Source organism: Vanellus vanellus (assembly GCF_965231255.1).
Source record: "Vanellus vanellus genome assembly, chromosome: 2".
NCBI classification, from domain to species: domain Eukaryota; kingdom Metazoa; phylum Chordata; class Aves; order Charadriiformes; family Charadriidae; genus Vanellus; species Vanellus vanellus.
Genome location: NC_138906.1, coordinates 64,880,225 through 64,892,301, shown reverse-complemented (window position 1 = coordinate 64,892,301; position 12,077 = coordinate 64,880,225). Strand labels below are relative to the sequence as shown.

Sequence of the window (12,077 nt, the reverse complement as noted above, 5' to 3'; positions counted from 1 at the left end):
ATGATTTCAGGTTTATTGTCTCTTTTTCTTCTCTACCGTGAATGGATTTGAAAGGTTTGTGAAATGCATTTGTCTAAACAATAGGCTGGCTTCTTCTGGCTGGAATGTGTGTTGCATATCTACAGTTAAAATGCCACCGTCTCCAGGCAGCGCTTGGTGTAACATCTTAACTCTACTTAGCCAACATAAAACCCAAGGCTGAGATTAACTGTATAGTTCTGAAAAACATCAAAAATCTCAAGAGACATGGAAGGGGAGAAGAAAACAAACTACTAACATGTCAGAAGTTGGCACAAAGAATAAAGTAACAGAGAAACAAAGAAAAAAATAGGAAGAAAGCAATTTTGAAGACCAAAGGGTTTTCCTTGTAGCTCCTTGATGGGTTCGTCATAAGCTCTAACTAGGCAGAAAACACGGCTGCTCCCTCCAGCATTACAGATGAGCAGAAGAAAAGAAGAAAAAGTCATCCACTTTCTTGAATGCTGACTTGATTGCTTCCAACAGCAGTTCCTAAACCTTATGCAACCGAGGGATCAATTTGCTCACTCGAGTGACCTTTCCTCCAAGCATCGCTTCTCTCTGTAGAGACAGTATTTTCTCTAAGCCGCAAGGAGAAAGAAAAACAAATAATGAACATATCTTGTAAGAGAGGAGGCCTGCATTAAGTCCAAGGATGTCTATGCCTGGTAAAAGAAGGCAGGCTATGGTTTCACAGTCATTTTAAGAAAGCAGGAGCCAGTACAATCACCAAAGGCAGCTGTGTGTTTCTGGTCTTCACGATAAAGTAGCCAGGTAAACTCTTCCTGGCTAAAACTACCAGGTTAGTCTTGAACACAGAAGGCTTAAGATCCTCAGAAGTTCACATGATCTGGCAGGATCAATTATAAACGACTGGCATTTTCGACCACTCGAAATACTGTGTTTTGCACAGGAACACGAAGTTGGAAGGAAGTGATTTATTGCTGCATGGGGAACAAAGTGCTTGGTAACTACCACACTGAGTGCTCTCTTCAGGAGCGGATTTCTAAAAAGGAAAACAGTTGCATCTTGAAACATTTTAGATCCCAAAGACTCTGACTTCATATTAGTTTGAAACATTGCTGTAAGAATCATTTCACAGCATGGTCAAAAATCTGTCATTAACAATGGCCAGAGCTCTTAATGCGACCATGGGACGAAGCAGAGGAAGACACAATAAATCCATTAATTCACTTCTGAGATCTCAGCTCCTCCTCTCAGAGGATTTTCATCTATTCACTGCCATAGCAATCAGCCCATCACACTGACATTTGTAGGCGAGATCAGCAAGTACTATATAACACAAAGCTGACAATGATCTCATAACACTCAGTTCTCTGCCTCTATCAACATAACAAGGACAGACGAGTCAGTGAATTTTCCTTAATGTTTGCAAAGAAACAAAGAATTTGTTTGCTCTCCTTGATGGGCTCAGTTTGTCTCAAAACTGTGACCCGGGAGCTGATGTATCTTTCTTACATCCGCATCAATGCATTCTAAATTTTAAGACAGACAGCTGAATCAGCGTCAAAAATGCCTGTAAATAAATATATTTATTTCAGAGAAAGTGTGATAAGAGAACCAAAAATGAAAACAGAGGTTTGCTGACAGATTAGTGATTTGAATCAATACAGCAAAGTCTACATTCCTGTCTCTAGTTACAGATGCATGACACTCGACGTGAACTAACCAAAAAAAATTTGACAAAATAGGTCATCCGTGGTCACGAGTTCCAGCTGCCAGAAAACACCCTCTGTTCCAGCAGCAACCTTCTGTTATCCTTCTTGCACTTGATCTCACAATAGTCCAACCACATACAAGTGAGACAGTAAGGACACATGGTTGGAAAGGGGAAAAAAAGAGAACTCCTTCCACTGGCTGTCCCCAATTAGGCTGAACATGTTGAAAATCAGATTTGTCAATTGACAGATTACAGATACAACACATTTTAAATACAAGACCTCCACCTGAATGCAGCCTAGATTGTTTAAGTGTACTAGGTAATAAACACTGTTACGCAACAGCTAAAAATTACCACCACCAAACAAAAAAAAACCAAGCAGACAAGGCACACCTGGAAACACATTAAAATAATGAATTTTTGACAAGTGTGTACATCCTCACAAGGACTATTTCAATGATTCTCTGCAATAGAATGCTGCATATTTGCATTCTGATAAGGCACTTTCAAATTAAAAAATAATCAACCCACACAGATTTCTATCAAAAATAGCTCTGCTTATAAAATGCTCTCATTTATTTTGTGTTCTCACAAGATACAAAATACAAGAAATTATTCTACATCTACACACCACTACAAACATTTAGAAAACAAAGGTGTCACTCACCTCTTTAATCTCACACATTCTTGTATAACTGCATTTAAAATAATATATCCTTTTCTCTCTCTTTCTTTCAAAATGAAACAGGTAATTAATACTTTCAGTACTTGCTACTGGAAAACTAAATTTACAGAAGATTCAATTCGCATATGATACTTGTAATGCTTTCCACTTGGTTTATACCACAGAAAATAACCCGGCAAAAGGACACAACAGCCTCACAGAAAAAAATGGTGAAGAATAGCAGCTAATGATGATCGGAAAATGGAACTGTATTGAAATAATTCATCCTACTGATGAATTCATTATAAAGTTTTAATTAAACTTGCCTATCTTTCTTCAATACCATTCACTTTTGCAATTTCAAGAGTATTAAGATTCACTGCTGAAAGGGACAACAACTAATGAAAATACATCCAATTAAAAATAACAACAAATGTTCTGGATAAAATGAAAACATTGTTTAAGTCATTTTGGGATATTGTGGAAATATCGCTGACATTATTCCATTCCCATCTATGAGGAGCAGGTTAAGTATAAATTAAGAAATCTGATCCAGTGTACAGAAATTTCACCCTGAATTGTCCAGTGATCATACTAATTTCTGCACAACTTCCATAGGACAGCCTTGCTGTGATATTACAATTCAAAATTTTATTAAAAAGATATCACAGAAACTATTGAACTGAATCACACTCTGTTTACTGATTGCTAAGGGAATTATTCTCAGTCCTCTGAGAGGCACAAATTATCCACTTTGAAATTTATCAAAGGCATGATAATGATAGCATGATAAAGAAACGGTAAATACTTTTCCCCAAGCAGCAGCAGACTGGAAATCTGCCATGGTGAAAATCACCATGAATATCTCTATAATTTGTACATTGCACTCTCAAATAATGAACAGGAACTCTCTTAACTTCTTACAAAACCCATACATTTGAATTCACAACATGCATGTAAATTTACAGAGAAAAGCACAACTAGAAGCTTCACAGTTTAGTTCTGGATTGGTTTACTAATACATACAAACTTGTAATTTAAAACATATAAATTGATTTTTCATAGCATTTTTAAAGAAATATGTTTGTAATAAGATCTGTGACTAGAACTCTCCATGCACAAAAATTGTTTTAATTGCACTTCAAGAAAAATGTTATCCTTAACACATTTTTGAAAGACTAGCTCACTGCATTCATGCTAAGTAATCGATATGGTTTACAGTTCCCACGCAAAGACTTCAAACTTCATCTTCAGTAATTAGAATGAAAACAACTTCTCTTACAACAGATGTACTCTACAAATCATTTACCCAGCAATCTTATCCAAGTGTATGACAGAGTTTGTTTTCCATGCACTGCCTACAGGTACTTGAGGAGTGCTGGAACAAGACAAGGCTTCACTGGTCAGATCTTTGGGTAAAACAAACAGGACTTCATCACCCATCAGCACAATCAATGTGCTGGCCCTGTATCGACACAACTCTAGTGATTACCTCTGTACTGCAATACACACGTTCGTACACCTCCTGCCGAAAATTCTGCAAGACTTATCACTCATCGGTACATTGAAAAAGTGACTGCCTATCATGATGTTACACTTGCATTAAATCCCACCCTGGCACACCATTTAATAAATGACCAGCCAGTCATGTATTGCAGAAAAGGCTGCTGTTCATTAGGTAATCTGTTCGATTGTCCATTTTCGGTGTCATTACTCACCAGTATCATCTACAGCTTTATGTTGAAACGGTATTTCTTCCAAAAACAATGGGGAAAAGAAGAGCAACAAATATTTATTTTCCCACTTAAAATGCTGGTGAAGTACAGGTTTCTGGCAAATATTAGTAGATTTCAGTGCGTATTACCTCTCTAGAATATTTTAATTGAAACAAAATATAGAAAAACATAAAAAAATGAAATACTAATCTTCCATTTTAGAAAAACAAGAAAACAGCATCCAAATGATTTAACACTTTCCCAGTTAAGATTTCAAACTACCTCTAATATGAAGAAATTACACAAATGCATTCCAATGAATGGCTCCAATTTACTAAAGGATCTCTAATCACTTTGTAAAGGCATTCAAGCACTTAGAGTATTGTATTATTAAGTATTATAACAAAAAAGACAATTCTTGCCTGTTCAGATTAAATCAACGTGAAATTAATTTACTATTTTCTCATGAAGGTGCTCCCTAAGAAAAATATCTCCACCTTATTCAACATACATTACTCTCTTACTCAACCTTATATACTAGTCAACTATGTACACACCATAGATATTTTCCCTCACTGTTTATTAGACAACAAATATACATTGTAGTCTGAAGTTTTCCCCAGTAACTGTAAGTCTGAATGATTTTGCCTGTATTTTTATGGTAACAGCTCATCATTCCTCATTGCCTTACAAAGACTTTCAACCCACCTGTATTGCTTCTAGCACAGTTTTATGACTTGCTAACCAAGGTCAGTCCTACATCTAGATGTAGAGATATAGTTCCTAAGATTATTTTCAATGACTCTTCCTTTTTGTTAGTTTGGAAATGACAGAAGCAATTACTACTCAAAAATCTCACCCTAAACTTGCCTTGAATACCTGAAATTCATTCACTTCTACTTAGAATTTTGACTTGGGAAAAATTAGCAGTCCCTAAACTTTCAAACATGCAATATTAAATCTGAATTTCCAGAAAGAAAAAAAAAATAAAAATCAATAGAATAACTTCCAAATTATTCACACTAATATTTTTTGTCTCTAAAGCATTCTTTCTTTTTATGTACTGAAGAATTCCAGTAATTCCCTGAATACAGGGAAAAACATTTTTCTTGGGTATATCAAATTTTATGTATGGTAAGACATAACCATGTCATAGCCTATAACCATCACTATAAAGAAATCTTTAACAGATGGGACAACTGTGACAATGGCCAGAGAAAACATCTAGAGGCTGATAAATTAATTGTGAGGAGAAAATCAATTATAAAGACTTTAATTCTAAATGATAGATAAATTAGCATGGCTAATAAAGAAAAGGGTTTTTTAAGGTAAATATAACTTCCAGCAAGCAAATGTTCATCACTAACACAACAGCTCTTAGACCGATATACTCAGAAAATCATTTGAGAGATCTTTAATGTCTCTTAATCCTACATGAAGGTTAAAATCTTTGGCTGCCCACCTCTAGTCATAAATAGATGTTCAAAGTGGTTAACACAACAGAAGATGTGTATTTATAGAAATTCAGCATGTTCTACAGGCACTCACCCTTCAAATAAGCTGAAATGCAAGATTTTTAAAACTTTTAAAGACTTGCAAAACTATTCTGGAAAAAAAAAAAGACAATCATGGAAGAGAGAACTTGCTTTCACAGTGGCTCTTGTATTTCATTGCAATTCTATTATCTTTACATTTTCTCCAAAAGTTGCTAAAGATGCTTACTTCCCTGGTATTCAAAAGCTAACACCTACAGCATCCTACTGGATGTAGACAATTATTTTCACTTTATTTTAGCTAGCAGAGGAGGAAGCATGTTTTCATCTCTCTGAACAGAAATTTAGCGGATGTCTCCACTGTTACTGATGAGAGACAAGCTATGTCCAGAAATAACATCTCCAAGCGGTCTTAACGTCAAGCAAGAATCAAAAGCCCCTTCAAGAGCCCAGTTGGCTCAATTCTTTTAATGAGATCTAAGTTCTGGTCATTCAGAGGAGTTAGGAAAAACTAGTATTACAACAGAAGTTGGGATTTTTTTTCCTCATTTAAAGTCTAAGTAGTTATTCCTTTCTCCTGTAATTTTAAAAGCATGAGAATGCATTTCTGTAAAGCAACAGCACATATTCAGTGCACAGTATGTTCACCATTGGCATAAAATACATAGTATTTGGAAAGGCAGCACACTGAATAATTCAGTGACAATACCTTTAAGAGTCTCATGGATGGTGATAAATTCAGCAAACACTACACTTCTGCAGCACTTGTAGCAAGGAAATTGCACTTAGCACCACAACCAGCAACTAACATTTATTTCTCCATTTCATCTTCTTTGTATTCTTTTGAGGGTCTGATTCCTATATTCTTGAACTGCTCCTTCTCTCTCATGCATTAGAGAGGATTCCTTTCCAAGTCTCATCCTAGATTATTGCCTATGGCCATTTCTTTCCTTTTGTTCCCTACTCTAAAATTGGGTATTCTCTTTCCATATTCCTCCTTCCTACTGTTTCCCAGATTCTTAACGTTTTCCCCTCCTGAAGGTCGTCTTCCTCCTTAATACGGTTGTCACTCAGGCCACAATTCTCCCACAGCTTACTCACATCCTTCAAATTTTACCCTCCAGTCTTTACTGCAGAACACCAACTAAGATCCCACCTGTAGACTGCAGGGACTAGGCTCTCACCTACACCTTCTACCTACCGGAGAGAGGGAAGGGACTGAGGGAAAAATGATGGCAGGCATGGGGCAGACTGGAAAACAAAGGAACGTGGAAGGGAAAGTGCGATTTCTCCTTGCAGAGGCTGCCTGTAGTTGTCTTAGTCTACCTCAGAAGACAGCGTTTCATATGTATGAGCAATGCTAAAACAGGCAAGCCAAGGGGTCGGCCGCTACAGAACAGAAACTGCTACAGTTAGACTCAGGTGATGTGGTGTGCAATGGGACCCCGTTCATCCAACTTATGGCAGTCATGAGAACGGGTTTCCCTCCAAGCTGGCACAGAGGAGCAGGATGTCCCTCCGAGGCAGACAAAGGACATCAACCTTTCATCAGGAGCAGAAGAGGTGAGTCGATTTCTGTGGTATCTCTGTTTTCTCTTACCAGCTACATGTTTTACTCCCCCATGTTCCCACCTAGATGGCAGTAGGGTCTTCAGTCTCCTCTCATAGAAATGGTGTGGCCCTACACGTCTCATCGACACTGTACCGTATGTCAATAGATTCATGTACCTGACACAGAATCAGCTGTATCATTTGAGATAACAAATTGTTAAAAGCTATCAACCGTGAGGTCTGAACACCACCTGTTTTTAAAATCTCAAATTTCAATATTCAAAGCTCCACAGGTCATTATTTATGCATCTGTAGCATATATTCTGACTAAGCCTTCACCTTCATGCATTTTGGAAAATAATAATTTCCTGACCAATTGTGATACTAAAACATCGAAAAAGCACCCAGTCCTACTGCTGGTCTTTTCTTACCTGCATTCCTCTCATTTTCTGGAACCGAGCTACTGCATCACTGATGGTGTAGACACGAACATGGCCCATGTGAAGCTTTCCAGAAGGATATGGGAACATAGAAAGCACATAAAATTTTGGTCTTGATTTCTAGAAAGAAATTTTTATAAAGTTATAACTACATGAGTTAGCATTTCACTTAAATAAATACATGCACACGTTATAAACTACACAGTGCCATGAAAAAAGTACAAGGTTCTGCTGGAAGTGATCCAAGTGAGCACTGACAAGGTTTCTAAGATCAAATTTTTTAGGGCTGTAAATGGATATGTGTCATCAGACTTTGCTGCCATCTCATCAATTTATATTGGTATTTATATGACACTTGAAAATTGTTTTTAATCAACTTTTACTCAACAAAAGATATATTAACACAACTGCAGCTTAACAAATCATCATTCCCCACCATTGCATCTGTCACTGATTATCCAAATGCTCCTGATCTGTCCCACCAAAAAATGAAAACATGAGATTAAATTATCCTCTTAACAGTTACATTGGTGTTTTACTTTGTATTTACAACAAACATGGAGCTCACTCAGGGCCCATTGCTTTTCATCAGCTGAACTGGAGTAACTCACTGACTGACTAATTCAATCATTTGCAATTGCACGAGCATTCGCTGAAGGGACACTGTTCAGTTCCACTACATATGCTCAGACCCAAAGTCATCTTACAAGCAGTATCTTGCATAGTGAAAATAAAGTAAAATTTCATTTAGTTCAGTTTGAGTAAATTGACAAAAGTTACAAAAACATTATGTCTCACATAAATTATTCCTAATACATCTTGTTTACCATTGAATTACCATTGATATATGCTTGATAAGTTCCTAAATTATTTTTGTTAATACTGAAAAAAAAAATATTGTGTGCAGCTTTTACTATTCTGAACCAATCTCTATTCATATTTATCAAATATTACTGCTTTATAGGTTTTGTCCAATAATAGCAAAATAATCTGAATACTTCATTGCAGCACAATACACTATTAGCCTCTTAATAGCAGATATTATTAAATTTACTTCAAATGTAAGGATAAAATTAAAATATCATTAAAAATACAATTTAGAACTTAGCATATGTATACTATATATATGTGATACCTATGTATACATATATTGTCAGATATTACAGACGCAAACCTAAATTAATGCTTGCCCTGCTACACATATGCATATACACCATTTTCATCTGTTTTCTTCCTCAGAAAAAGCTCCTTTTCTCTCTTTGATACTTTGATAGAATCATTTTTTTGTTGGACATGGGGCATGTTTAGGAAAGAACAACAAACAAACATGAAGGGGCATTTTGATATCTATGTAACTGAGCATAACTGTGAAGGCAAAAAGAGTCAGAGACCAAGATTACAATTGTTTTCAAGATGTTTTATTGCATGGGAAAACTTTTTTTTTTTCCTGCAAGTCACTTATCACTCCTAGGACACTGAACACCTGAAGATATTCTTAAAAAATTCACCTTTCCTTAACACAGGTTTAAATGAATCACAGTGTGTCTTGTCATAACCATTGGGAACAAGATCTTTAGAAAATTAATTGTTTACAAAAGTTATGAATGTAGATGTTTCTTTTAATACCTTAAACAGTTAGTTCCTAAATGTGGTATAATATACAAAGAAATAATTGCTTACTCAAACACTTCCTAAATTTACAAGCTCATGCTTTGCTGATTGTGTTTTTCCTCAAGATTTTTTTATTATTTTTCCACCTATTTCATCAAATGTTTTTAGTAATCTACTATCATGTAAAAGTATTTTCTCCTGAAATGTAACATACATCTCATCATTGTAAGACAAATGTACCAACTGATTTTCAATAAATTTCATTCTGAGAAAACAAAAATATCAAACATGTAATTTCCATATCTTACATCAGTTTCTGAAATTTTGCAGAACTGATCCTTTATTCTTGGGAGCCACCAACTTTCAACTCTCTTTCTTGTCTCCAACCCATAGCTTTTTTCCCATTTCCCCGTCTCACTGTAAATAGTTCTGACACAAGCAGGAACCAGTCTTCTCTGCCATTTAATTAATCCCAGGAAGCCACTTAGTTGTCTCTTCAAACATGAGGAACAAGTACCAACTCTCTGACAAACCGACTGCATTCTTAAGGTCTGAAAAAGACAAAAATATGTACTTCAGTCTACAACATGTAACAGGAATTCAGTGGTTATTATTATTATAGACAAATTGGAAGGTATGAAAAATATTTTAGCTTGATTTAGATTACTTGTCTGTTTTCCACGGTACTTGCATTTTATTCCCATGTGTTTGAATTATAAAAGCATTTATTTTTTAGCCAAGAGAACTAACTGTGGCCCTTGCATGGAACAAAACCATTGTTAGATTTCTTCTCTAATAAGATACAAATCTTGTATTCAATCTCCCATAAAAGCAGGATCAGTGAACTGAAGGTTCAAGAAACTCGGCTGACTGAACAGAAGAAGATGGCTAACAGGGTGTTAGTAAAAATTCAGAATGAAACAGGGAGAAGAGGAAGTTGGATGAAATTATCCTGTAAAACTAGTGAATTTGTCATCACTGAGAAGAGATGGGGGAGGATGACTATAATTAGTAGTTTTCAACTAGATATTCTAAACTGACTATTTTGCTAAGGGCTTCCTCGTCAGTATAGTTTCCTGAAAGAACTACACGAGAAACTTATTGTTCAGACAAGATACAATTTAAGAAGATGATCAGAGGGCTGGAGCACCTCTCCTATGAAGACAGGCTGAGAGAGTTGGGGTTGTTCAGCCTGGAGAAGACTCCGGGGAGACCTTATAGTGGCCTTCCAGTACTTAAAGGGGTCCTACAGGAAAGATGGGGAAGGGTTCTTTATCAGGGAGTGTAGTGATAGGACAAGGGGTAATGGTTTTAAAGTGGAATAAGGTAGATTCAGATTAGATATCAGGAAGAAATTCTTCACTATGAGCGTGGTGTGGTACTGGAACAGGTTGCCCAGAGAAGCGGTGGATGCCCCATCCCTGGAGGTGTTCAATGCCAGGCTGGATGGAGCTTTGAGCAACCTGATAAAGTATAAGGTGTCCCTGCCTACGGCAGGGGGGTTGGAACTAGATGGTCTTTAAGGTCCCTTCCAACCTAAACCATTCTATGATTCTAAGTCAAGTAAGTGAAGCAATCCAGCCCTCTTTCAACTAAAAATCCAGTTAAAAGGACTCCCCATGTGCTTTAGAGTGAAGCTTATAAAATAAAACTACTCATATGTGAAAAAGATCAAATAGTCTGCAAGTTTAGGATCAGTCTCAGCAAGATATTTACTGATTTTACATCCTACAGTAGAGAATATGACATTCAAAAAAACCCCATGCTGAGAAGATATCTTCCCCATCTTCAGTCCTAATTCCTTTTTCTTAAATCTTGTTTATTTGTATCAATATTTCCTATCATCTCTGGTTGGTTTGTTTGGTTTTTTTTTGAACTCTGGCCTATACACTATAGACTGTTGTACCAAGCTAGCTATTTCAGTCAGTTCATAATTTTTCTTGCAGAGTTATATCAGTAAAATCTCTGTGTAGAGAAACTCTGTATAAGAAACAGAGTTTTTTATTCATTTCCCATATGATGGCAACACTATCAGTAAAAATAATTGCTATACCACTTAAATTAGGTCCCCAGTATAGCTAGTGGGAGTTCTACTTCCTTAACATTCACCGTGTATGCACACACAAGCCCTCATTGCTCGTACCATTACATATCTAAGTAATTGCACCTTTTCTCTGTTACTTATCAAACAGCCTCTTTAAAAGATTTTTTTATCTGTGTAAGTTACGCCAGTGCCTTGAATTTTTTGTTGCTAATCTCTAAAATCTCTCATATTTGTAATAATAACAAATCCATGGCTGAACTCAGGATTCCCAGTGCAGGTGCACACGCATTATTCAGAAGACACCTAATTTATCCCCCTTTGTAACCTTACACTTCTTCACTCAGCTGATAATTAGCAAGAACATTTCAGTACTGCAGTCTTTTGCTTATTTTTATCAATTATTTCCTTATTACTTATTTCTATTATTTCAATTTATTTTACAACAGAAAGGAGCACTTCCCTTTCTTACAGTAGGCCACTTTCAGCATTGCTAATTTATAATACATATATATTTTTTAAAACATCAATGGCATATACATGTGAATCCTTTGTAGAAGACAGAAAGGAAAGATACAAGCTAGACCCCACACCTGCACACAGCTCAAGAGAAGCCTACCTGCCGACGTCATGCTTCCCAGGGCACATTTGGGTGACCTCAGTCCCTAGAGGTCACGCCAGCAGAGTGTCAGAGCACTGGATGCGAGAGTGAAAGGGGCCACAGCCTGGGTCACACAGCATTAGAGCAAAGCTCATTTAAACACATGGAATTCCAGGATGAGAAAAAGATTGGCAGCCTCTTTCATGGTCCCAGACCCCCTCATACACAAGCTGTGAATAATCAACAAGTCACACACTGGGCC

At 36.6% G+C, this 12,077-nt stretch overlaps 1 protein-coding gene across 1 annotated transcript in view; it reads right to left on the bottom strand.

The window, feature by feature from the left end:
- LARS2 (leucyl-tRNA synthetase 2, mitochondrial) overlaps nt 1–9,721 on the bottom strand; it is an 89,597-nt gene extending 79,876 nt beyond the window's left edge. Inside the window, exons 1-2 of the mRNA XM_082499346.1 lie at nt 9,482–9,721; nt 7,554–7,682 (exon numbers count right to left, since the gene is read on the bottom strand). Coding sequence (XP_082355472.1) covers nt 7,554–7,682; nt 9,482–9,715 — 363 coding nt within the window. The 5' untranslated portion in view covers nt 9,716–9,721. The remainder of the gene's footprint in view (nt 1–7,553; nt 7,683–9,481) is intronic.
- Between the last annotated feature and the right edge of the window lie 2,356 nt (nt 9,722–12,077).